Source organism: Erinaceus europaeus, chromosome 9 (genome assembly GCF_950295315.1).
Source record: "Erinaceus europaeus chromosome 9, mEriEur2.1, whole genome shotgun sequence".
Taxonomy (NCBI): domain Eukaryota; kingdom Metazoa; phylum Chordata; class Mammalia; order Eulipotyphla; family Erinaceidae; genus Erinaceus; species Erinaceus europaeus.
The window spans coordinates 57288123-57315956 of record NC_080170.1 but is presented as its reverse complement, the minus strand read 5'-3'; the positions used below and the strand labels follow the sequence as shown (position 1 = coordinate 57315956).

General features: G+C 38.4%; 1 protein-coding gene and 1 pseudogene across 1 annotated transcript; both read right to left on the bottom strand.

The window, feature by feature from the left end:
* Nucleotides 1-202: 202 nt before the first annotated feature.
* LOC103126931 (olfactory receptor 14A16-like) lies at nucleotides 203-1189 on the bottom strand. The gene has a single exon (XM_007537858.2). The coding sequence runs from the start codon at nucleotides 1187-1189 to the stop codon at nucleotides 203-205; it is 987 nt and encodes a 328-aa protein (XP_007537920.2).
* A 3816-nt stretch (nucleotides 1190-5005) lies between these two features.
* LOC132540214 (olfactory receptor 5T3-like) lies at nucleotides 5006-6183 on the bottom strand (annotated as a pseudogene).
* Between the last annotated feature and the right edge of the window lie 21651 nt (nucleotides 6184-27834).

Here is a 27834-nt window from a genome sequence, read left to right as displayed (position 1 = left end):
TAGACCTATGTTCAAAGAAGCCAGGTATGCGATGTCAATCCTAGAATTCCAATACCCTGATGAGACCTTTCCTAGGTCAGAGGGCTCCTTAGTTCCTTTTCAGGTGGACCACTTCCTAAAGAAGTGATAGAACCCTGATGTATACCAGGGCCCATGAGCCCATTTTTCTAAAAATGTAAAGTCAAGAAAAAAATTTGATAGATTATTGAGAAATAATAGGTAGCATATTATTGAAAATTGAAGGGTTAGATTTGAAGATAAACAAGCTTTTTAGCAATCTACCCACTGCCATTTTTACAGCATTATTTCTTATACCATAGATAATAGGATTAAAGGTGGGGGGAACCATAGTGTAGAACATAGAAATTAAAAGGTCAAAAATAGAAGGGGACTTTGGAGTTGGCTTCATATAAGCAATGAAGCCAGTGGAGAGATACAATGTAACTACCACCAGGTGTGGAACACAAGTAGAGAAGGCTTTTGACTGCCCTGTTGATGAAATTCTCTTGACAGTAGAAAATATGTAGACATAAGAAGTAACAATGAAAATAAAAACACCTATGTCCACTAGCACACTAATGAAAATGGGAACAAGTTCTCCTATTAAACTTTCTGAGCAGGAAATAGCCAACAGCTGGGGAATGTCACAGAAGAACTGGTGGACTACACTGGACTCACAGTAGGATAAGGAGAAAGTGCCAGCCGTGTGCATCACTGCAATCAGACACCCACCCAGCCAAGACATAGCTGTCAACTGCACACACATGTTCCTGTTCATGATGACTTCATAGTGCAGGGGATGGCAGATGGCTGCATAGCGGTCAAAGCTCATCAAAGCAAGCTGGTGCAGCTCTGTGGTTGCAGAAAAAACCAGAAGAAATACTTGGACTACACAGCCACAGAGTGAGATAGAACTGTTATGAGTCAAAGAGTTGGCAATGGATTTGGGAACTGTGACTGAGATCAGGCAGAGATCCAGGAAGGAGAGATTCTTCAAGAAGAAGTACATGGGGGAGTGGAGATGCTGGTCCACAGTTGTGATGATAATGATGAGAACATTCCCCATGAGGGCACAGAAGTAAATCAAGGAGAAGAGTACAGAATGCAGGATGGACATGTTTTCACTGTTAGGAAACCCCAGGAGGGTAAATTCTGTCACATCTGTTAAATTAATCGGTATTAGAGACATGGTGTTTCTACAAATGATAATGGAATAAAACATCATTATCTGCTCTGATAGAGCATATAATATTACCATATTGAACATATGATAATCACACAAATACTTACTACATATATATTATATTATATATATATATATACTATTTTTTATTACAAACCATCATCTGTGTAGTATTGCTTTATAGTACAAATTCATTTTCATTTATTTTGTCACCAGGTATTCACTGAGGCTGACTGCATGGAGAAGGAATTCACTGCACCCAGCAGGAGGTTTTGTTTTTCTCCCTCTTTTTTCCTTCCTTCCTTCCTTCCATTCTCCCTCACCCTTCTACTCTCTCCCTTTTCCCCTTTTTTTTCTTTTTATAGAGACAGAGAGAAACAGAGAAGTTAGAAGGAAAGTGAGAACCTTCTATAGTTATCACTCCACTGCTAGTGAAGCTTCTCCCTCTGTAGTGAGGACCCGGAGTTTAAATTTAGGTCCTCAATGCCTGGTCCCCAAATTCATTTTCAGTAAAATAATTGTATCACTACAAGCAACAAATAGTTTTTGTGAAAGATGCTAAAGGATGAAAAATGTCAATTTTCTTAGCAAAAGTTGAGCAAGAAAGTATTCTTCTGGTCTCTAGTAAGCACAAATTACCAAGACAAAAACACTGAATTACACTCCAATCTTGTTTTTCCTATTATCCTAGCCCATAAATAACTACCTCAGCTTAGACATTTCATGAAACTGAACAGTATCAGTTGGTAGAAAAAATAACTATTAAAGAACTTCATATTCCGTTCTTTAAAATCTAAAATCTACTATCTAAAATAGCTTAGAGGACTATTTTCCTTGGCTTCAATAGCCAAAATTATTAACCATAAAATGCACTGATCTTAGTTTTACAGTTATATATGAAACATGCTTTGATTTTTGTATGTATCAAGATTCCTTGATTATGTGAGAAATTATTGTTGCCTCCTAAGTCATCAACTGGATCACTTCTATATATTATCCAACTTCATATGACTTTCCCTCATATTTAATGAGTTAATGTTTTTGTTCTAAAACTTTTCCTCATTCATCCTACTCTCACTTCCACTCACACAATACATATTCAACTATAATAGTTCTTTCCTCTCATGCCCATTCTGGCATCTGTCTCCCTTTTTATCTTCTAAATCATTAATGCAAATCAAAGTCAGAGAGAAATCTGTAACACTCACATTCTAGTTGGTGTCATCATTTGTGCAGATTTTATTCATCAACTTTCAGCAAATTTAATTACATTGTACTGCAACATTTCTTCTCATACTCTCTCCTTATTTTGATTCTCTATTAATGTTCTACATCTCTTGATTACAGATAATTTGAGTAGTTTCCCTAAAGAAAGGTTGCCATATGACTGCAATAAATTACAGGAAATGTCAGATATTAATAAAAACAGAAAATAGGTGCCAAGTGGTGGAGCACCTGGTTGAGTGCACATATAACAATATAGAAGGACCTGGGTTCAAGTCTCCAGTCCCCACCTTCAGGGGGAAGCTTCACAAGTGTTAAAGCAGTGGTGTTACAGGGTAGGCCTCTCTTTCTCTCTCTTTTTTAATTATCTTTATTTGATTGGATAGAGACAGCCAGAAATTGAGAGGGAAAGTGATGATAGGGAGAAAAGACAGAGAGACATCTGCGGCCCTGCGTCACCACTTGTGAAGCTTTCCCTCCGCAGGTGGGAGCCAGGGGCTTGAACCTGGGTCCTTGTGCACTGTAGTGTGTGCACTCAACCAGGTGTACCACCACCGGGCCCCGAGCCTCTCTGTTTCTTTCTATATACAAGAAATGAATACATAATATAAAATTAAAAAAGAAAAATGTATATCTTAAAAAAAGGAAGTAGAAAATAAAGCTCATACATGTTTCAAAGACACAGAAAATTTTTGATTCATTTAAAGCCTATTTATATGAAAATTTATTCATATATTTATTCTATGGTCCATGCTAAAATAATATCCAAAAGATATTGTAAATTTCATTTTAGTAGTGATGATTACCTTTTTCAATTCCTCTGAAAAAGCATATGGTTCAACAAAGTCTAGCTTTACTTATAGAAGGTAGAAGTAAATATGGGCTTTTATAGCATGAATATTTACCTCTCCTGCTGGTCTCAGATGTGTTTAAACATTGTCCAAGACATGCATTATTAAGCTACTTTATTCCATAGGGGAAACTAGTGGTTTAGTTTTCTTCACTAATTTATTTAATTTAAATTTGCCCATAATAAATTTCACTGGATAATTAGCAAAAAGAATATGTTAAATTTTCATTTGGTTAGTTATTAACAATTTAAGAATTATGACTACTAAGGAATTATAACACCCTGTGTGTCATTCATCATATACTGAGTGTCTGCTATGGATCTGCTGTTGGCAGAACCTCATTAAAATCAATGCAATGAGTTAAGAGTTCAAAGGTGAGGTAAGCACAGGTAGAACTTAAGAAATGGAAAACATACATAGAAAAAATTTGGACTGGGTGTGGTATATTGCACCAAAGCAAATAAAAATATTGAGAAGGAAGGGAAATAGATGAATAAAAAGACTTTGGGGTTTCTGGTGCATGATGGCAGAAAAGTTGGAGGTGATAGTGTTTTGCAGACAGATAACACAAGGGAGATAAGAAGTTATGTTTATGTTTAAACAACTATACTGTAAACCATTAACCTCCCCAATAAAGTGATTAAAAATTAAAAGGGGGAGGAGCCAAAATAGCAACTTGGAAACAGCAGCTGCTGTGAACTCCAAACAGAAGCAGCTTACAACCTGGGATCTCTGGATAGGGTAGGATGCTGGGCTGTCTGTAGGAGGGTGAACACAGGCTGGTCAGGGTGACACCAAAATAGAGTCCCATAACTCACTCTTGGGCTGACAGAGGACAAAAGGACAAACAAAGGAAAATCTTTTTGGCTTGATTATTTCTGAACTCACCCCTCCCTCCCACCCCAGAAACAGCCCCTAGAGGCTGGGCAACCATTTGTAGCAGGCTTCCCACTAATTTTCTTTACCAAGATTCCTGGCTCACAAGGGGTGTCATTCCATGCCCTTTTCTCTTAACTTTCCTCCTCTTTTCTTTAGATGCCTGGAGCTAAATTTGAGTGAAAAAAATACCTGACCAATCAGCCTCAGTGCTGTCTGGGAAAGTCTACCTGGAGGTTTTTTTTTTTTTTTTTTTGGATACTTTTTATAATTGGCTATCTTTGCTCAGGCTACCTGCAGCCAATCCAGAGCAGTCCAAGCAGCAGACTGACTGTTAGGTCTTTTTACTCTATTTTATTATTACTACTATTATTATTATTAAATATGCATGTCCCTTTTCCCTCCTTAATTGTTTTTTTGTTTTTATTTTTTCAATCGATAGGTGTCTGAGTGTCCTATCCACTGTGAGAGGAACTTATTTCTATCCCTCTTACCTCCACTTTCCTTTTTCTAACCTCCTAGCTAATTAAAAAAAATAATAAAGAAATAACTCTTTCCTTTCACTGCTTCTTTTTTTTTTTCCGTTTTCTTTTCTTCATTCTTTCGCTTTCTGAATTCACTGATACTCGTTTGGGAATTATTTTGTGGAAGAAATCTGACTCAAGAGTGGACTCTCTGTGTGTATGTGTCTCTTTTCTACTTCCCTTTTCTCCTCTTGTTATCCTTAGAATTTACAGTGGACAGTAGATTTGCATAATTGCCTATTCTTGCTCTCCCTTTATTCCTTTCTCTTTCTTTTTCTATTTTGTTATCACACAAATGGATTGATTTTAAATTCTATGGAAGACTATACTTTAAAATATATTCTTTTTCATTTCTTTCTCTGGATTTGCTGGAACATTTTCATAAGAGCTACTTTCATTTCTTTGTTCCTCAGGCAATAGATGACAGGGTTCAGAGTGGGTATAATGACAGAACAAAATGTGGCAGCCAACCATGCTTGGATGGGAGGATAGTAGGATGTAGGTCTAAGGTATATGGAACTCACAGTCCCATAAAACAGGAAGACAGTGGTCAAGTGAGAGGAACAGTGGAGAAGGCCTTCCAGTGGCCCTGCACTTGCTGAATCTTGGTGATGGTGGAAATGATACATATGCAGGATATTAGGGTAAGAACAAAGGCTCCCAGGATGATGCAGCTGCTGTAGATGAAACTCAAATGTTTCATTTGCATGATAGTCCACACAGATGAGCCTCATGACAGGAGGAATATCACAGAAAAAGTGATTGATGACATTAGATACACAGAAGGGGAGGAGAAAGGTGTCAATGATATGGAAAATAGAATAGAGGGCCCCACAAATCCAATCAGCAGAAACTATTCCCCAGCAGCGGCTCCTGTCCATTGTTATCCCATAGAGCAGGGGCCTATAGATGGCCATGCATCATCGATTATAGGCCATGGCAGTGAGCAGGAAGTATTCAGTGGCAGCTAGGGTGAAAAAGAGATATAATTGGGACACACACTCTGGAAAGAAATGTCCTCTGAGCCCAGAAGGACGTTGATAATAGCCTTGGGCATGGTGACTAAGATATAACACACATCTAGCAAGGAGAAATTCTTCAGGAAGAAGTGCATGGGTGTATGGAGATGGCTATCTGTGGTAATCACTGTAACAACAGAGAAATTCCCCAGGATTCCAAAGCTATAGACCAGGAATATACCAGCGCACATAGCATTCACAGTGGGGATGTCAGAGAAACCCTTTAGGATAAATCTTGCCACCATGCTCTGATTATTCATCTAACATGGGAGAAGTAAATAAAGAAGGTATTTTAGCTTAGGTGATATTAGGTACAAAGTGTCACAATGATAACTCTTCAGTCTTTCCCTTAGAAATATATTTTAATCACTTTTTGAGATTATTTTTTAAGTTTTTTTAAATTCTTATATTTATTTATTCCATTTTGTTTCCCTTATTTTTTATTGTTGTAGTTATTATTGTTATTGTTGTTGTCATTGTTGGATAGGACAGAGAGAAATGGAGAGAGGAGGGGACAACCAAGAGGGGGAGAGAAAGACACCTGCAGACTTGCTTCACCACTTGTGAAGCAACTCCCCTGCAGGTGGAGAGCCAGGGGGGGCAACTAGGATCCTTATGCCAGTCCTTGTGCTTTGCACCACCTGTGCTTAACCCGCTGCGCTACCACCTTACTCCCCACTTTTCAAGATTCTATACCTAATAGCTTCTATTGGGTTCCTAATACATTTATGAAAATAGGAAAATATATAAGAAATGATCTGAAATAAAGACAATATCAGGCCTGGATGGTGGCACACCTGGTTGAGCGCACATGTTACAATGTGCAAGGACCCGGATTCAAGTCCCTGGTCCCCACCTGCAGTGGGAAAGCTTTGTGAGTTGGGTTTCCATGCCTTGCTGCTGCTCTGGTGCTTTGTGGGACCTTCTTTGGTGTTTACTCGGAAGCCATGGCAGAAGGTGCAGCCTTTGGAGTGAGGTCTACATCTCACTCCCCTCAGCTGTGAACTTGGGGGCTGAGCATCAGCTCATGCACTGAGGAGGACCTAAGACGTCCTGCATTTGGGTTAAGGAACCAAAGAGACAGTGGGTGAGATGTGTTGAATGCTGTGTGTGGCCATCCTCACCCTGCATGCCCAGCACCACACTCTGTGTCCTCTTTCTGTGCTCATGTCTTTTTTTTTTAATTTTTTAATATTTATTTTCCCTTTTGTTGCCCTTGTTGTTTTATTGCTATAGTTATTATTGTTGTTGTTATTGATGTCATTGTTGTTGGATAGGACAGAGAGAAATGAAGAGAGGAGAGGAAGACAGAGAGAGGCAGAGAAAGACACCTGCAGACCTGCTTCACCGCCTGTGAAGCAACTCCCCTGCAGATGGGGAACCAAGGCTCGAACCGGGATCCTTATGCCAGTCCTTGAGCTTTGTGCCACATGCGCTTAACCTGCTGCACTACCACCCTCCCAAGAATGGAGAAATTTCTATTATTGAAGGAATCAGTACAGAATTATGCAGAATTAGATATCTAAGGCATCTCAACATTACCTAGTTGTAGACCTTGAGCATTTATTTTCTTCTTTGTCCAAGATTTCATGAGAGTGGGATAGTTTCTATTCATTCCTAGGATGTTTTCTCAAAGTTCTAGTTTATTTAACTTTCACCCAAATCCCCAATATAATTGTAGGAACTCAAATTTAGTTAAGTTTTCTTTTCATGTGGCAATGGTCTGTCTTCCAATTATGGCAAAGATGGTGTAATAAGGTCTTGACTTTCTGCTAGAAACTACGAATACATAGAAAAATGTGTAGAATTATATCAGACCCTAGACAATGGCAGAACAGGAATGTTATTTGAATGAAAAGAAGAAAAACTTGAATTCTATAGCACCCTTTATTTTCAAGATGGAGGCAAAGTCTTCACTGTCATAACAAAGAGGGCTCTGCCATGCAGAGTTGACAGTGAGCTGATTTGAGATGACTGGCATTCAGAAAACTGAAATCCTATGAGGTTCAGAGCAACATATAGAGAAGGAAGAAGTGACACAATCAAAAACCTTTAGAAGTCTGCAGTGGATATATGCACCCTCATGTTTATAGTGGCTTTATTCACATTAGTAAGAACCTGGAAACAACCAAAATGCCCTTTGACAGATGACTAGATAAAAAACGTTATGGGACATATACTAAACAGAGTATTATGCAGCAATAAAAAAGGATGAAAATTTGTTCTTTGGGGTAAAAGTGGATGGAAATGGAGATTATGCTCAGTGAAGCAAGTTAAGGACAACTACAAAATGGTCTCACTCATATACAGAATATAGAGAATTAAATATATAAATGTGAAAAACTAAACCTATTTTTAAGTCTGTGGGAGAACTATAGTGGTTACCTATGGAAATGAGGGTAGAGATGCAGACCTTTGGTGATGGGAGTGGTAAAAAAATAAAATAAAAATTATGGCTATTTCAAAAAAGGAAAAATATTATCACTTTCAAGATTGATTATGACATCTTAGTCTTACTTCTAGAAGTATGCTTATGAAATTTTGTATTATACTAATTTGAGGAGAAAACATACTGTTTCCTAAGCCAATGGAGGGTTTTTTCCCTATAGTTTTGAGTGAACAGATTTCATCACTTTCATCTTAGAAATAGATTATAGAAATCAATTTATCAATTTATGTAGAAATGTTAATGTTATTAAATATTAAATACACTGTTAATATTTAATATTTAAAGATGCTACTTCATTATAAACTCCTTAGTGAGAAAAAGTAAATATTTCACTAATATTTAAGAGTCTTATTTCTAGCTACAAACACATTCACTGACTCATACACAAGAATAAACACACTATCAAAATAACACAAAAAGCCATTCTAAAATGATAAACTATTCAATCCAACACAAAAATCTTAATAGTTCCATTTTTCAAATATATTTCTACTAGTAACTATGAATGCTGAAGAAACTTCTGACTTGAATGTCAATTCCAGTCCCAAAGTACAGCAGGGCAAATAATTCTTCTAAACTCTTGATGTAGGTGTCAATCTATGCTCAACCTGAATTGAGCCATGTGGTGAAGGGAGAGCTCTGAATCTTTTCTTTCTACTACTGCTCTGCTTTTAGCTCCATTCAAAAGATGGTGCACTGTTTTCTATGTTTACATTGATGTTTACTACTAATGTGAAATAAATAAAATGATAAATTTAAAAATACATAGCATATGTAACTATTGCCTTACTCTTGAGGAAGAGCTGTACACAGTAAACCAGAAGCATACCATACCTTAAGGAAAAGAATTTGACTTTAATTCAGGAAACATAAAACAACAGATTTCATCAATTCAAAAAAGATCAGGAGAGATGGAGTCAACTAGTGATAAGGCTGTTATCATCTGAAGTAGTTCAAGCATTTATGTAATAAAGTAATAGTGAAATGACAAGAGGAAGACTGTAGAACATTTGTTGAGATGCCCTTGGGTACCATCTCAGGGGAGAGTCCAACAATTGCATTATGCTCCTAAAGAAAACATCAAAGTCTCTTGCTCCCAGCTATCCCAGAGGAACCAAGTAGAGCATATTCCCAGGGGGCACTTCAAAGGATACAAGCATTCTCCATATTAGGTTGTTTCACATGTAAAAGTGGCAATTTTCATTTATTTTCTTAATCCACACATACCTTATATTCCAGATGAAAAAGTATAAACTGTGACATGCTGATAAATCAATTATCTAGGATATATGGATATATATGTTATATTGCACCAAAGTAAAGGATTCTGGGAGTAGTGGGGCCTTTCAGGTCCTGGTGAAAAATGATGGAGGAGGACCTAGGTTGAAAGTGACAGTGTTTTGGAGAAAAGTGTAAAATTTTACACATGTACCAAAAACTGTATTTACCATAAGCCATTAATCCCCTCAATAAAAAATTACCTAGGAAATACTCAAATGTTAGGTGTGTTCAGGTTTGTGCAGACCTTGAGATTGTGTACTACATGATACTGATGCTACCAGTCTGTTACTTCAGAAAACCAGATGATGGAATAACTCTGTTTCTACTTACTTATGTCAGCTTCTTATTTTTCATGTGCTTTCTATATCCATATTTCCAAAATTTAAAGCAAACCTCCTTTAGAAAATCAAGTACACTCCACCAGCTGGGGTCCTAATCAGGGAGGCCTGAGACTCCCAAACAGACTTGATGGGCCTAGACCTCAAATAAACCCCTATCCCCATTGTTACTGGTCATCTCTATCAGGAACAACAAAATAGACCCCTTTGTGGGCCCCCATAGGACCTTGCCCTCACCCTGGATCAACAATGGTGGAGGATGGACAACATACTCTATGCTACACCTGAGGAAGATGGATCGATTGGGGCAGCATGGATCGTTCCTACTCAATACCACGGAATTTGAGCTCAGATCTAGAGAGATGCAGAGGTCACACAGGCTCCTTAGCTGAATATGGGCCCCAGATCACATCAAATCGATGAGGTTTACAGCCAACAGTATTTATACCCCTTTCCCATATTTGGGAGCTACTCTCTTCCCTGATCCAGCTTTCTGGTCCTTTTCCCAGCCATGACATCATCTACCCAGACAATAATTAGAATTCATCTGCATATCAGATTTCAGGCTTAGACAAAAAAAAAAAAATACTAGTTTAGCTACAGGCTCTTTGAAATATAACTGAAATATGCCTACTAGCTATCTACAAAATGGAGGACCCACCAACACTTCATCTGCACTATTCCAGCCTTTAGGTCCACGATTGTTCCAACAATTTGTTTGGCTTTGTATATTAATCTCTTTTCAGCCACCAGTTTCCAGATGCTAGGAGGATGTGACCAGACTTCCCTGGACAGACAACTCCACCAATGTGCCTTAGAGCTCCACTTCCCCAGAGCACTTCCCCACTAGGGAAAGAGAGAGACAGGCTGGGAGTATGGATTGACCTGTCAATGCCCATGTTCAGCAGGGAAGCAATTACAGAAGCCAGACCATCAACCTTCTGCATTCCACAAGGATTTGGATCCATACTCCCAGAGGGTTAAAGAATAGAAAGCTATCAGTGGAAGGGCTGGTATATGGAGGTCTGGTGGTGAGAACTGTGCGAAGTTGTACCCCTCTTAGCCTATGGTTTTGTCAATGTTCCCTTTTTATAAATAAATTTTAAAAAATCAAGTACAGGAGTAGGGCACCAAAGTAAAAACCCTGGGTTGAGGGTGAGGATGAATGTTTAGCTTCATGGTCGGGCGGGGGTGTCTTGGGGACACACTGTTTTGGTGGTGGGAAAGGTGTTTATGTACACTCCTATCAATTTGTAATCATATAAATCACTATTTAAGTAATATGAGAGGTGGAAAACTGGTTGAATGTCTCAAACATTTTAAAGCACAGACTGAGTCTTTTTAATACATAGGCTGATTCTGATATGTTGACTCTCTTAAAGGTTTAGTCTAGGGAGAACAGAAGCAACCAGTGGCATATACAAATAATGTCAAAGGACATAAAACTTTGGTGATAATGTGTATGACACAGCAAATCCTAACAAACGGATTTTTCAAAGTTAACCCAATTGACAAATAATGTGATTATTGCAATAACTATTGCCTTCTTAAACCCTAAGACAGCAAGAACCTCCCACTTCCTCTACAGAGCCTATATTTCCCCCAGTCCTGGGACCTCTAGGGTGGGGCTCACTTTCCTGCATGCTTCTCTCAAGTCATATCAAATGATATTGCATCCGATGATCCCAACCTAATCAATACAACGAGTACCACCTCAGCATGCTTCACTTCAGACTGTGTCCAGATATGTCAGGCATAGAATGTCAAGCCTTCGCCCTCATTACTTCGGTAAGACCTTTCTTTTCATAGGATTCTCTAATTCCATTCCAGGAGGCTCACTTCCTAACAAAGTCCCAAAACCTATATACAGACCATGTCCCATGAGACAGAGCATATGTTCACATGTATCCATAAATTAAAGCAAAATATATACCTGAAAGCAAAAGTGCACAATAGTCTGTAGTGAGTCAGTATCAAGTTCAAAATGAAATCGTGTCTACATAAACTTAGATACACTCACCTACTATCTTTTACAGTTAGTTCTCTCACTCATTCCAAAGCTAACCATATCAAAGCAAGGACTGCAAAAACTGAATAAGGGCAAGAGACTGGAATACATTAATGATGACTCTTTAGTCACTATTAGGCCATTCCATAAGCTGCAGCTCTAATCGGGGAGTCCTGAGATTCCTGAACAGACATGATGGGCCTAGACCTCACATAAATTCCTCTCTCCATTGTTACCAGTCATTTCTATCACAATAGACCCCTTTGTGGACCCCCATAGGACCTTGCCCTCAACTTGGATCAACAACGACAGAGAATGTTCCATCCTCCAAAGGGAGGATAGACAATACACTCGAATATGCTACACCTGAGGAAGATGGGTCCATACTGGGGCAGCCTGGAATGTTCCTACTCATGACCACAGAATGTGAGCTCAGATCTATAGGGATACAGAAGTCACATAGGCTCCTAAGCTGAATATGGGCCCCAGATCACATCAAATTGATGGGGTTTACAATCAACAATATTTATACACCTTTCCCATATTTGGGAAACTCTCTTCCTTGATCCAGCTTTCTGGCCCTTTTTCTAGCCATATCATCATCTCCCTAGACAACAATTAGGATCCACTGCCATATCAGATTTCAGGCTCAGGGGAAAAAAGAAATGGGGAAGAAAAGAAAAAAAAAATAGTATAACCATAGGCCCTTTGGAATTTAACTAAAATATGCCTACTAGCTAGCTACAAAATGGAGGACCCCACAACTCTTCGTCTGCACTATTCCAGCCCTTAGGTCCATGATTGGTCAACATTTTATTTGCTTTATATGTTAACTCTCTTGGCAATCACCAGATTCCAGATGCTAACATTATGCCAACCAGAGTTCCCTGGACACACAACGCCACCAATGTGTCCTAGAGCTCCACTTCCCCAGAGCCCTTCCCCACTAGGAGAAGAGAGAGACAGGTTGGGACTATGGATTGACCTGTTAATTTCCATGTTCAGTGGGGAAGCAATTACAGAAGCCAGACCTTCAACCTTCTACATCCCAAAATAACCTTGGGTCCATATTCCCAGAGGGTTAAATAATAGGAAAACTATCAGGAGAGGGGATGGGATACATAGTTCTGGTGATGGAAACTGTGCAAAGCTGTACCTCTCTTATCCTATGGTTTAGTCAATGTTTCCTTTTTATAAATAAAAAATTTTTTAAAAAAGAAAATCAAGTACATGTGAATTCTGAGATAAAGAAACAATTGTTACTTTTAGTTCTGCAGTAGAGTAAGTAAACCACTCCAGATTTATAAGATATGTGATATATAATGTTTGCAAGATTATAATTTTTCAATATGCTTTTAAATTCATGATTATAGAGTTAGGAAAAGGGGGATGTGAAGCAAACTCAGAACTGAAGTCTAAGCATTAAAAGGCTCAAGACATTCAATCTATTTCCCTCTCATATTGCTTAAATAGTGATTTATGAGGCTGTAAGTTAACAGGAGTATATATTAACACCACTCCTGCCAACAAAGGTCTGTGTCCCTAACACACCCCCTAACAGTGGAGCTGAAAATCTACACCCCCCCAGGGTTTTTTACTGTAGTTCAAACTCAAGTCAGATTATACTTTGATTTCCCTTTATGTTCTCCTTTCTAAACTTCTGTTTATGGGTGGAACCATCCCATACTTGTCTTTTTCTTTCTGACTTATCTCACCTAACATAATTCCTTCTAGGTCCATCCAAGGTGGGTCAGAGAAAGTGGGTTCATTATTCTTAATAGCTGTGTAATAATATATATATATATATATATATATATATATATATATATATATATATATATCACAGCTTTCTCAGCCATTCATCTGTTGTTAGACACCTGAGTTGTTTCCATGTTTTGGCTATTTTGAATTATGCAGCTATGAACATAGATGTACATATGTTTTTTGGTTGGGTGTTATGGAGTCCCTAGGATATATCCCTAGGAGAGGAATTTCTGGGTCATACTTACTTCGAGGAACCAAGTGATGCAGAGCTCAGTTTTCCTCAAAAACATTTCTGTTTAAATTATATCCGTAGTGGGGCAGGGCTCTGGAGAGGTGAGGTTCCTGGACAAATTTTGGTGAGGTCAAATGCCCAAGAAAGTTAGGACAGAATCATGATAGTGTCTGCAATTTGGTGGCTGAAAGGTGTCAAGATATAAGGTGGGACAAAGTGATTAATGAACAAGAGCAAAAAATTAAGTACAGAGCAGATGAGAATAGGGGCCCTAGAGTGGAAAGAAGCTAGGCAGACAATACTTCCAGCCCACCTGCATGTTAGCTATCAGACTCGGGCAAATATCAGTAAAGTCATGGACCCTTTGGAATATACATAAAATACACTTCCTAGCTTCTTCCAACATGAAGACCCTAAATCCCATCTGTTATATTTTTTTACCTTTAGGTTCCTGCTTACTTAACAATTTTTTCTGCTTTATATTTTAATTTTGTTTTTCAGCACTAACAGATGTTACCATGACACCAACTTGACTCTCTAGGCAGACAACCTCAGCAATGAGTCCAGGAACCCCACATCCCCAGAGCCCTACCCAACTAAGGAAAGATAGAAATAGGCTGGGGATATGAATTGACCTGCCAAGGCCTATGTCCAGTGGAGAAGCAATTACAGAAGCCAGACCTCCCACCTTCTGCATCTCATAAAGATCTTTGGTCCATATTCCTAGAGGGATAATGAATAAGGAGGTTTCTAATGGAGGGGAGGGGATGATGTAGAACTCTGGTGGTGGGATTTGTGTGGAATTATACCTCTCTTATCCCAAAATCTTGTAGATCATTAATAAAATCACTAATAAAAATTGAAAAATAAGAAACTAGGAAGTCCATGTTAAGGCATGGTCCTATGGGTCGATAACTATCCTAGTTTTTTTTTTTTTAATTTTATTTATTTTTTCCCTTTTGTTGCCCTTGTTGTTTTATTGTTGTAGTTGTTGTTGTTGTTGGATAGGACAGAGAGAAATGGAGAGAGGGAGAGGAAGACAGAGAGGAGGAGAGAAAGATAGACACCTGCAGACCTGCTTCACCACCTGTGAAGCGACTCCCCTGCAGGTGGGGAGCCAGGGTTCGAACCGGGATCCTTATGCCGGTCTTTGTGCTTTGCGCCACCTGCGCTTAGCCCGCTGTATTACAGCCCAACTCCCTGTTTGTTTGTTTTTAACATAGAGTTGTATAAAAATGTTGTATGAGAAGATGGCGTCAGAGTAAAGGGCTAGAAAGATGGACTAGCTCACTTAACATAATTCTTTATGTTAAGTGAGCTAAGTCAGAAAGATAAAGATGAGTATGGGATGATCCCACTCATCAACAGAAGTTGAGTAAGAAGATCTGAAAGGGAAACTAAAAGCAGGACCTGACCAAATTGTAAGTAGGGCACCAAAGTAAAAACCCTGTGGTGAGGGGTGGACATGCAGCTTCCTGGGCCAGTGGGGGGGTGGGAGTGGGTGGGAGGGATGGGTCACAGTCTTTTGGTAGTGGGAATGGTGTTTATGTGCACTCCTAGTAAAATGTAGTCATATAAATCACTAGTTAATTAATATGAGAGGGGGAAAATTAATTGTATGTCTCAAAGTTTTTCAAGACACAAACTGAATCTTTTCTCAATATATGCAGTGTAATTGATATGCAGACTCTCTCAAAAGCCTAGACCAAGTAAATCAGAAGCAACCAATAGCACAGCTATATACAAAATACTAGGTACTGTACAGCAAACGCTAACAAAGGGACTTTTCAAAGTTAACCCAATTACCAAATATTGTGATGATAACATTAACTATCGATTGTCTTTTTGAACCCTAAGACAGCAGGAATCTCACATCTCCACTATAGATCCTCTGCTTCCCCCAGTCCTGGAACCCTTGGATAGGGCCCATTTTCCCGTATGCCTCTCCCAATCCACATCAAATAATATTGCATCTGCCGATCACAACCTAACCAACACAACGATTGCCACCTCAACATGCTTCACTTCAGACTGTGTCCAGAGACTTCACGTGTGGAATGACAACCCTTCAGCTTCATTACTCGGGTGAGACCTTTCCTTTCATAGTATACTCTAATTCCATCTCAGGTGGTTCACTTTCTAACAAAGTCCCAAAACCTAGATATACACCAGTTTCTGTGAGAGAGAGCATATGTTCACACGTATCCATAAACTACTGCAAAATATATACCTGAAAGCAGAAGTACACTAGAGTCTGCAGTGAGTATCCCCCTAACACTTCCTCTCCACTATTCCAAGCTTTGGGTCCATGATTGCTCAACAACTTGTTTGGCTTCGTATGTTAACTCTCTTTTCAGTCACCAGGTTCCAGATGTCATCAGGATGCCGGCCAGGCTTCCCTGGACTGAAGACCCCACCAATGTGTCCTGGAGCTCTGCTTCCCCAGAGACCCACCCTACTAGGAAAAGAGAGAGGCAGACTGGGAGTATGAACCAACCAGTCAACGCCCATGTTCAGCGGGGAAGCAATTACAGAAGCCAGACCTTCTACCTTCTGCAACCCACAATGACCCTGGGTCCATGCTCCCAGAGGGATAGAGAATGGGAAAGCTATCAGGGGAGGGGGTGGGATATGGAGAATGGGTGGTGGGAATTGTGTGGAATTGTACCCCTCCTACCCTATGGTTTTGTTAATTAATACTTTCTTAAATAAAAAAAAAAGAAAGATGGACTAGGGCCATGAATAACTCTCATTATTGAAAAAATTTATGAATAAAATTAACTGTTTACCACATCCACCTGACCCATTAGCAGAGAAACCAGTGTAACTTCTGAGTTCCTATTGGTCTGAGCTCACAGTTCATGACCACAGCTGGGAACACTGCAGGCTACAGTCATTTCAGGACCAATCTTCCTTGACTGGCAGGGCAGGATAATCCAGACTCCCTTCAGACTAGGGCAGTCCCTACCATTACTGCTTCATGGTGAGGGCAAGAACCTAGGAAGGCCCACAAGAGGGCTTATGATGACAGCCACTCATGTAGTTTATACGGATCAGAATCTTGGTTACATGAATTTTTTTAAAAAGTATTTTACTTATTTACTGGATAGGTAAAGAGAGGGGGGTAGAAATGAGGGAGGGAAGTAGTAATGGAAGAAAGTGGGAAAGAAGAGGGAGGGAAAGAGGGAGGGAGGGAGGGAGGGAGAGAGAGAGTTGCAGCATAGAAGCTTTGCCTCTGCAAGTGGGGGGCCAGGATATTGAACCTGAGTTCTTTTTAAACATTTATTTATTGAAAAATCAAGAAGGAAGGGAGAGAGAGAGAGAGAGAGAGACAGAGAGAAACCCGCAGCACTGCTACACCACTCAGGAAGTATCCCCCTACAGATGGAGAACCAGGGTTCTTGCATATTCTAACATATGTGCTCTACCAGGCATGCTACCACTTGACCCCAACATGAAAAATTTTAGCTCTAAATCTTATTTTTATACTCTTCTTTTTGTTTGCATATTTCCATTTAAAGACTCTGCCTACCAAAACTCAAGAAACAGACTAAGTAGCAGAATAGACACAGTTAAAAATGAGTAAGTAAATGCCAATATACATAATATAAGCATGGGCCTGTGTGTATACATAGCTCCAAAACATGTTTATGTCCAAAATCTACCAGCTGCTTCTGTCTTCATGAATTCTTACTCAGCATCATCTAAATATCCTGTATTGTCAACAGGTAATATTTTCAATCTCTTTCACTAATTGGCAGTTTCCTGTCTCTTCGGGGGACAAGTTCTCTCAGAAATAAAACTCTTCCACCACAAATGCTAACAATACTCCCAGGACAGGCCCTCTAGGGAGATAAAGCACATGACCCCATTCTCTCCAATGGCTCTCCAGGTTCAGCAATGTATATACTATATACCACTTAGCTGACAGTGAGAGGAATTAACTCCATACACAGTTCTCACCTTGCTGCTTCACAGACTTGCTGATCTTGTGACTGAGGAAGTTCTGTTCTACTTTTGACCATGGGCTTGCATGCAAAAAGTGAGTGTTCACTAAGTCAGATCTAGTCAACAGAAGCAAAACTCAGCTGTTCTCAATTCTAATTCATGTATTTACTATATTTTTTAAATACAACACCACACAATTCCTACCACCAGAATTCTGTATCCCACACTCTCCCCCCCAATAGCTTTCCTATTCTTTAACCCACTGGGGATATGGACCCAGAAGCTTGGAACATCCCTACCTATGACCACAGAATGTGAGCTCAGACCTACAGGGATGCAGAAGTTCCATAGGCTTCTAAGCTGAATATGGGCCCCAGATCAAATTGATGGTATCTAAGGTCAACAGCATTTACTATATTTTAATGTTCCTTTTTTAGTATAGCTACAGAGTTAAGACTGAGACAAACTAGTAAAACTGGTGGGATGTTTCTACATAATAACTGCTATGAACTAATTTGATCACTGTCTCTTTCTAAACAACTATGCAGAAAAACAAAATATCTCCATCTACCTTAGCAGTCTTAAAAATGTAAATAAAAGGAAATCAGTAATTCCTTAAACACTTATTCAGTCTCTAATATTTCTGAATAGTAACAGCATAAATTTTTTCCAACTAGGATTTATCTTATTTTCCTTAATAAAGCTGCAAATGAATAATCAATAGTGGGTCACTATCCTTCTCAAGCATATTCACAGGTAGTTTTTATTTTCTATGTTTGCAGAGGTTGTAGGTTGATGTACATTTCCTTTGATACTGTTTCTCAGAGCAGAGAACCCACTTTCTTGCCATGCAACTCAGGCTGCTCTATTTGTGGCTTTAAGATGTCTGTTTGCTTTTAGAAAATTCAGAATAGACAGGGGGAAAAGAAAGCAATTGCTTGAATTACTGAGCATGTTTAGTATCAGCTGCTTCAAAAGAAGAGCTCCTTCTTTTGGTGGTAAGGGCAATGTGGAACTATACCCTATAATATTACAATCTTGTAAACTACTATTAGTCACAAATAATAGTTTGGGACAAAAAATTTTTTTAAAAAAAAGGAAAGAAAAGGAGTGTCCTTTAAATTTTCATGTTTGCTCTAAAGTTGGAACATAGTAGCATCTTGATCAGATTTGGAAAGCTGAGGGACAGAATACTCAATTACTAGGCACAGGCCCCAAAGAGAGGGAAAGTGAAAAGCAAAGCTGGGGCTACAGTCGGTCTTTGTGGAATATTGGAATATTTGAGTAGAAAAAATGAAGAAGAAAGGTTGAGTTACGCCTATCAGTGGAATGAAAGCCTAAAGATCAAAGGCTGAAAACTCAAACAGGATAACAAAGTGTCAAAAGGTCAAATTGTTTTGTCTGGGAACCATTTGACAAGATGATAGTAGCCACTATATACACATCCGAATCTGAATAAATCTATAACTGAATGTTCAGAATGTATGTGTATACTTGAAAGCTATATCATGATGTAGGAACATGTTACAATTTTTTTTGGCTAGCATCCAGTTTAAAAGAGGTTTCTGTGAGGGAACTGGAAACCATTTAGACTAAGCAAGAAATGGCTTGTTTTCTCTATTTATTGCCTCCAGGGTTACTGCTGGTGTTTAGTACCTGCACTACAAATCCACTGCTCCCAGTGGACATTTTTTCCTTTTTTTTTTTCCTTTCTATTCTTCATTTTATAGGATAGAAATAAATTGAGAGGGGTGGGTAGACAGATATATGATAGATAGATTAGATAAGATAGATGATAAGACAGACAGACACATCTATAAACTTCTCAGCTTGTGAAGCAGACCCCTAGCAGGTGGGGAGCAGGGTCTCGAACTTGGGTCCTGGCACTGGTGTGCCACCACAGGCCCTCTCTACTGATTTTTAAATGAGAACTCCAGTCTCTTTTCCCTGAGAAAGATTTCTCTGATCTCATGTTAATTTATAAGTATCTGATCCTGTCCTAGGGATATTTTTTACTATCTCTTTTCATATATATTTTAAGTATGCTTTATTGGGGGGTAGTGGTTTAGAGCATAGTTGGTAACATACAGGCAACTTTCATTTCTCCATGATAGGTGTCTAGGTGTGTCTTTCTTCATATTTACCTACTCAAGTAACATACACATCCCAAACAATAGTTTGTAAACAGTACTGTAACTTTCAAAAGCCACAGGCATTGAACCTGACACAAATACTCAACAGAAAGCCAGATATATTAGTATATCCCCTACAGGTGATTAATGATAATTTTTTTTTACAAATCATCAATGCAAGATAATTTAGAGGATAACAGATAATTCTAAATGTAGATAAAAAGGACTTGTAGGGAGTTGGGCGGTAGCACAGAGGGTTAAGCACACGTGGAGCAAAGTGCAAGGACCAGTATAAGGATCCTAGTTCGAGCCCCCAGCTCCCCACCTGCAGGGGAGTCGCTTCACAGGTTGCGAAGCAGGTCTGCAGGTGTCTGTCTTTCTCTCCCTCTCTGTCTTACCTTCCTCTCTCTATTTTTCTGTCCTATCCAACAACAACAACATCAATAATAACTACAACAATAAAACAACAAGGGCAAAAAGGAAAGAAAGAAAGAAAAGAAAGAGAGAGAAAGAAAGAGGAAGGAAGGAAGGAAGGAAGGAAGGAAGGAAGGAAGGAAGGAAGGAAGGGGAAAAAAAAAAGACTTGCAAATTGAGCTCTTCCATTGCTGGTGCCTCCCTGTCTGTCCCCACCATGAGGGTTTCTGAACCACTAGATGCCCTGGCTCCCTGCAGAGCTGTTCTGTTGAATAAATAATAAGCTTGCATAGCTGCCATCCAGTCACTGCCACTTTGTCTGAAATCTAGGCAGTAACTAAATACAAGAAAACTGGTAATATAGCAAATTAAGTAAATATTTGTGGAAGGTAAAAGACATAGTTAAAATCATTGGTTTAATGTGTGACTTTAGATTTTTATAAGAGGGGGCCAGGAAATGGCGATCCTGATGAAGTGGACAAGTTACCATGCACAAGGGCCAGTTTCAAGTCCCTGGCCCCCATCTGCAGGAGGAAAGCTTCAAATCAGTGAAGCATTGCTGCAGGTGTCTCTCTGTCTCTCTCCCTCTCTAATCTCCTTCCCTCTCAATTTCTCTCTGCCCTATCAAATTTAAAATAAAGTTAAAAATCTATAAATTTAAAATAATGTTAAGAAAAAGATTTTAAAAGATGCAAATTAAGAGGTAAAGCCTGAGGGGTCAGGCAGTGGCACACCCATTTGTGCAGACATATTCCCATGTGCAAGAACCTGGGCTTAATCCCCTATTCCCCATGAGCAATGAAGCAGATTTGTGTCATCTTTCTCTTTACCCATCTCCCCCCCCTCAATTTATTTGTATTATCCAATAAAAAAAGGAGAAAAATGGCTACCAGAAACATTGTTTTCGTATGTAAGCACAGAGCCCTAGCAGTAACACTGGTAGAAAAGAAAAAAAAAAAAAAAGTGAAACTCTGAGTGAAATACAGAACATGAAAATAAGAAATTCCAAAGCTGTTGGGATCAAGGAATGGTTCCTTAAAGTAAAGTTGTATTTAAATCTGGTTTTTCTATGTTTTTTTTATTTTTAATTTAATTTAATTTTTTAATATAAGGTTGATCCACCTTCTACAGGCTCCAGGGGCTAAAATTACTGATACTAATAAAATATGCAAAAATAATCTGCCCTTTTTAAACACATCTTCTGGGAATTAGGATAATGAGTCAACTTAAACAGAACTTGCCCCCGACCTACTAGAGACAAGAGTAAATGAAATGGGGCAGAGTGTGAAATTCAAGCAGTCAGACTGCTGCCCTAGGCCACACAGAAAACCTGGCCGAAGGCTGGCTTACCTCTGAACAGTATCACCATCCTCTCTGGATGGGGATTAGAGGGCTTAAACTCTGACTTTTCCCCTGCTTTCCACCTGCAGGGGAGTCACTTCACAAGCGGTGAAGCAGGTCAGCAGGTGTCTATCTTTCTCTGCCCCTCTCTGTCTTCCCCTCCTCTCTCCATTTCTCTCTGTCCTATCCAACAACAACATCAGTAACAACAATAATAACTACAACAATAAAACAAGGGCAACAAAAAGGAATAAATAAATATTTAAAAAAATTAAAAATCTGATTTGATCCTTCCCATAAAATTAAGATATGAACGTTTTAAGGCTATTCACTGTTTTTAGATTGTTTTGAATGCATATATGATTTCTCTACAGTATAAGAAATATTTACAATCACCTTGTTTGTTCATTTTCTGTATTAAGAACACATGTCAATATTGATGTACTTTTGATTTTACTCTTACTCGCTTCTAGAGAAATCTCAAAACTGTGCTAACCCAGTAACTGTATTAGTAGTTACTTCTCGTGGTTATGTTAAAAGTACAAGGTAGTTATAGATGGACTACATTTTGAAAATCATTATTATTTTGCAGGGACAGATGACATGAAAAACCATTGTACTTATATCTTCTTCAAGAGGCTCCTTGAAGACCTTCAGAAAAGGTCTGTGGTTTCCCTTAGTTTAAAGTGTTTTTTCTTTCAGTGTTTGTACTACTGTGAATTATATTTTTTCAACAACAAAAAATTAAAAACTTGTAACATGTTGGGCAGTTATTGATTTTTAATGAAATATCTTACCTAGTATGTGTTCATAATAAGTGTTATTATTCTTTAGATATAAATATGGACATAATCTGTTTATAAAAATAAGATAACTTGTTTTCCTGCTTTTTAATAGTTATATACTTTATTTAATTTACAGTGTGTTGACCAGACAGATTTGAACAAAAACAGTAGCTTTTTTTATATCCCAGATTTTAATGTGGATCCCATCAGCATCATTTAATAGTGTTACCAAAAACATTTGTGTAACTATGATTATTTAGAAGTTAGATATTTTCACAAGTCAAAAGTGCAAAAGTAGGTAATACGTCTTTACCTTGCCACAGTCTCAGCAAATATATTGAACTTCAATTTCTTTGGATGAGACAACTAACTCTAACTAATTCTAAGTTGGTAAAATGGGTTTTCTTAGATGGTTAACACAATTTCCATCAAGAAGTTTTGACAGACGAGTCAGGGTGCATGCACAGTCATCTTGCCCTGGTTTTCCAATCATGGGATTAGACTTGCCTGCTCCTGGGGTTCTCACCATCATGTACTTTCAACTGACCACTTTTTTAAACTGAGTCTCTTCCTTAGCTCTACCCTCCCTTTTCTTTTTTCTCCAGGGGAACATGATTGGACTCATTATGCCTCTGATATGATAAGAATTGAACAAAAGTTGGGGTCTTTTACTGGGTTTTCTGTGCCAACTACTCTCTATACAGTTTTCCTCTCACCCTCTTGCATCTGCAAGGAAATAACTGGTAGGTCAGACCAGGAATTCCAGGTGGGGGAATCTACAATGCTACAAAACCATAAGGTAAGCTTTCCACAACCTAGACATTTCCCGGGATACAACACAAATTTCATTCTCTTTAGAGGGAAAAAAGGTCTCAAGAGGAACTGATTTTCATAGATGCAGTGCTATTTCAAGAATTATATTACATAGTGAATATTAATGGACATTTAGATGTTCTTTACATTATTTCTATTACTTTAGTGGGGACCCTATACTTAATACCTAATGATGCTAACAAAAACATTTATGTAAGCATAATGATTGACTGTTTAGATGGTATATATCTAAATATCTAGTATCTGAAAGGAAATGTCCCCTACACGTAAAGAACAGCATCTATAGAAAGAAAACCCAGAAGACAAATATTTCAAATTTTCTAGCTCTATATTCTATACAAAATAATGTATAGAATGATAAAATGTAAGTGTGGAACAGTCTTGAAAAATATGTGTGGTGGATGTCAGGTAGATAGGTAAGCATCAGAGCATGTAATATGCAAGCCTGAGGTCTCAGGTTCAGTTCCCAGCATAGCTGAACAGTGATCCTGCATATATATGTATATGTATGTATGTATATATATATATATATTTTTTTTTAAACTTGAGGCCAAGGGACCAGGCAGTAGAGCACCAGATTAAGTGCACTTAATGCAAAGCACAAGGACCCATGCAAAGACCTGAATGTGAGCAATACAACTTCTGTAGTGCAGCCTTCATTTCTTTGTTTCTCAGACAGTAGATAACAGGGTTCAATGTTGGAGTGAGAATGGAGTAAAAGATGGATGCAAAATGACCCTGAGTGGGGGAGTATCGGGAGGCAGGCCTCAAGTACATGAAGCTTCCTGTTCCATAAAACAGAATAACTGTGGTCACTACAGAAGTTGTATTGTCTAAGGAAACACTGAGTGCTAAAAAGCCACACCTTTTGAGTTCTCTGGAAGTTCAATGACTTTTATCAAATCAAATACCACTTCATTCTTCATCTCAATTTTCTTTCCTCTGACCTTTTCCACTGTTGACTTGGGTATCCCCCCTCAGTGCTACAAAGTTCTATCTCTATCTCCAAGTTAACTTTTCTATTGGCATTTCTTTGGCTCTTGTAACTCAGTACTGCATACAGCACTTCTCCAGATTTTAACGTAAGAATCTTGATCTCTAAGTAACTTTTTAAGAGTTATTTACTTTATTTTAATCAGAGAGGGGAGTGATGATGAGGAGAGAGAGAGAAAAAAAAATAGCAGTGCACAGCTCGTAACTGGCTTATGGTGGTGCTGGACTTGGGACCCCTGGGCATTGGGAATGAAAGTTTGGTTCTCAAAAAATTTATTATCTCCAAGGCCCAAGGACCTTGTTTTATTTTTTAAAAGAGCTACTTTCCCATCCAGTACATCTGGGTAAACTCATGTATGTCCTGCATTTCATTCTTATCCCTTAATGTTTACCTTTTTTTTTCTCATATAATGGTCCTTACTTTCAAATTTCCAACTTCCTATTCACTACACTGACCTCAAGCCCTTCACTTTTTTTTCTCCAGGGTTATTGTTGAGGCTTGGTGCCTGCACTATGAATCCACTGCTCCTGGTGTCTTGGAGGCCATTTTTCTCATTTCTGTTGCCCTTGTTGTTGTTGTTATTGCTGTTGTTGTTGTTGGATAGGACAGAAAGGGAAGAAAGAGAGGGGGTGAGAAAGATAGACACCTGCAGACCTGCTTAACCAGGATCCTTACCCAGGTCCTTGTGCTTCACACCATGTACACTTTACCCACTACACTACCACCTGGCCCTAAGCCCTTCACTGTTTAATGTGTCTTTTCTTTCCTTCTTTTCTTCCACACACACCCCCCACACACACACACTAGCCAGGGACCTTTCACAGGTACAATTTATCACTCCAGTCAGCTTTTTCATATAGATGAAAGAGAGAGACAGAGGGAGAGAGCAGGAGGCACCACAAACACCCTCCAGTACCATAATGCCTCTCACACACTGTTGAGGATTGGGCATAGGTCACACATATGGTAAGGCACACACTATCCTATGAGCTATCTCTCTCCAGCCCTTAATGTTAATAACTATGCTCTTTCTCCTCATATATAAAACTGTTCCCAATTTCAACTAAGCTTAAATTTTTGAAGAGATTCTCACTTCATCTTGACCTTTGTCTTTCTAAATATAATTAATCATCAGGTTTTCTTTTTTCCCTAAATGAATCACTGAACCCTTAAATGCCATTTCTTCTTAGTCCAAGATTCCATGATATCTTTTCTGCAGTTAATTACAGTAATTCAACTCAATGGTTTTCCAAGCTTACCTTTTCTCTTGAAGGAAAAACTCTTTTACAAGCATTTACATGGTATCCCTCCAAACACCAATGGAGTGATAGTTAATAAGACAAGCTGTCTGTGGTATGGGATGATGCTTAATTTCTTACTGTCAATACTTTTCTTGATAGAATTAATCAAAAAGATGTCAAAATCTCCACTGCACAATACTTTCTATCCCTTTCCCTGCTACTTCTCCTTTTCAAATATTGCCAGCAAAATAGCAGGTTATCTTTCCAATGTATAAATCAGATATATGCTCATACAGCAAAACCAAAAAAACCCTATAGTGATTCCTACCACTTTACAATAAAGGCATTCATCACTTTACATTTCATCATATGTAACTCATAAACATGTATCTTCACCTTCAGATACCTCTTCAAAGTACTGAATATGTTAGGCCTTCAGGGCTCTTTCCATTTCTGTGATCTACAGGAAATACTATTCAAAACACTTACCAATACAGCAGTGGTTGTAATGCCTAGCCCAGAGGCAAAATCATTTGGTCTACCGCTGCTAAGGCAAGCTTAGGCAGGACTTAAAATACAGTAAATGTAAGAACATCTTTACATAGAAATATTAAGTGCTAATTTTTAAATTGTCAGTTGTGTATGGCCTGAAAATAATACCACATATATCTCTAAATGGCCCTTGAAAGCAAAAGGATTCCCCATTCCTGGTCTACAGGGTTCAAATGCTACATTCTTCATTGTTAAGAATCATTCATCTGAAAAATTCAGTGGTTCACTAGCTTTTAGGCATACTTTTATCATCATTTTCTCTAAGACTTTATAGTATATCTCATATGGTATATCTCATATGGCATATCTCATATATATTTTATATTTGTGCATAAAATATCAAAAATTCAGTATCTTTGTCCCAAAGGCCTGCTATATCACTTCTTTGTTGACTTGGCTTTGTATTTTCTTCTGTGTAAATACTTAACACCTTTGCCCATGGTTTTAGGTTTTCTATAACACAGTCAAAATAGAAATTTTAAATACCTTTTGCTTTCAGGAACTATTTTCTGATTTTTTTAATTTTTTTATATTTATTTGTATTTATTTTTCCCTTTTGTTATCCTTGTTGTTTTAGTTATTATTGTTGTTGTAGTTGATGCCATCGTTGTTAGATAGGACAGAGAGAAATGGAGAGAGGAGGGGAAGACAGAAAGGAGGAGAGAAAGACAGAAACCTGCAAATCTGCTTCACTGCCTGCGAAGCGACACCTCTACAGGTGAAGAGCTAGGGGCTCAAACTGGGATCCTTATGCTGGTCCTTGAGCTTTGTGTTTATCCCACTGCACTACAATTTGACTCCCTTGATTTGTTTATACTGATACTCAACATGCTCCTTTAGCATGCTGGCTTCTTTCCTATCTCAACTATCCTTGACTTCTTCATTCATTCAATATCCACAAATGAAACAATTTTAAGTTCTATTACAAATATGTTCTTTTTTTCTTTTTTTATTTTATAAAATGGAATTATTGACAAGACTATAGGATAAGAGGGGTACATTTCCACACAATGCCCCCTCATCAAAGATCCATATCTAATCCCCTATCTTGATAGTTTTCCAATTCTTTATTTCTCTGGGAGTATAGATCCAGGACAAATATTTTTTTAATATTTTATTTATTTATTTTCCCTTTTGTTGCCCTTGTTTTTTATTGCGGTTGTAGTTATTATTATTGTTGTTATTGATGTCAGTGTTGGATAGGACAGAGAGAAATGGTGAAAGGAGGGGAGACAGAGAGGGGGAGAGAAAGACAGACACCTGCAGACCTGCTTCACAACCTTTGAAGCGACTCCCCTGCAGGTGGGGAGCCGGGGGCTTGAACCAGGATCTTTACACCAGTCCTTGCACTTTGTGCTACGTGCACTTAACCCACTGGGCTACCGTCCAACTCCGGACAAATATTTTCTATACAGCCATGCATCAGACACAATCCCACATGTATTTAGACTAGGGAGCAAATTCCCCAAAGCTATAGATTTAGCTAGCATTCCTTGTTTTGTGTCCCTATTTAAATTATTTTCTGATTATCTACAAAGGACTGCAGAAAGTTCTAATTTTTCTTTCTTATAAGGTAATATTACGATCATGACTTTCAAATGGATTGAAACTCCATATGACTTTTGCCACCTGAAATATTTCTGAATATTGAGAGAACTCTAAATCTCCAACTCTGTATCTTTCTATTCACTTGTTGAAACTTCAATTGTTTCAACATATCAAAAAATAAGGCTGACATCTGAATCTCTTCTGAACATTTTATTTCACCTATGGGAGATATATTTTTAAATTTTTATTATCTTTATTTATTGGATAGAGACAGCCTGAAATCAAGAAGGAAGGGG

What these genes read in the sequence shown, in the direction of transcription:
- LOC103126931 (XM_007537858.2), bottom strand. Translation starts at nt 1,189, where the DNA reads ATGTCTCTAATACCGATTAATTTAACAGATGTGACAGAATTTACCCTC.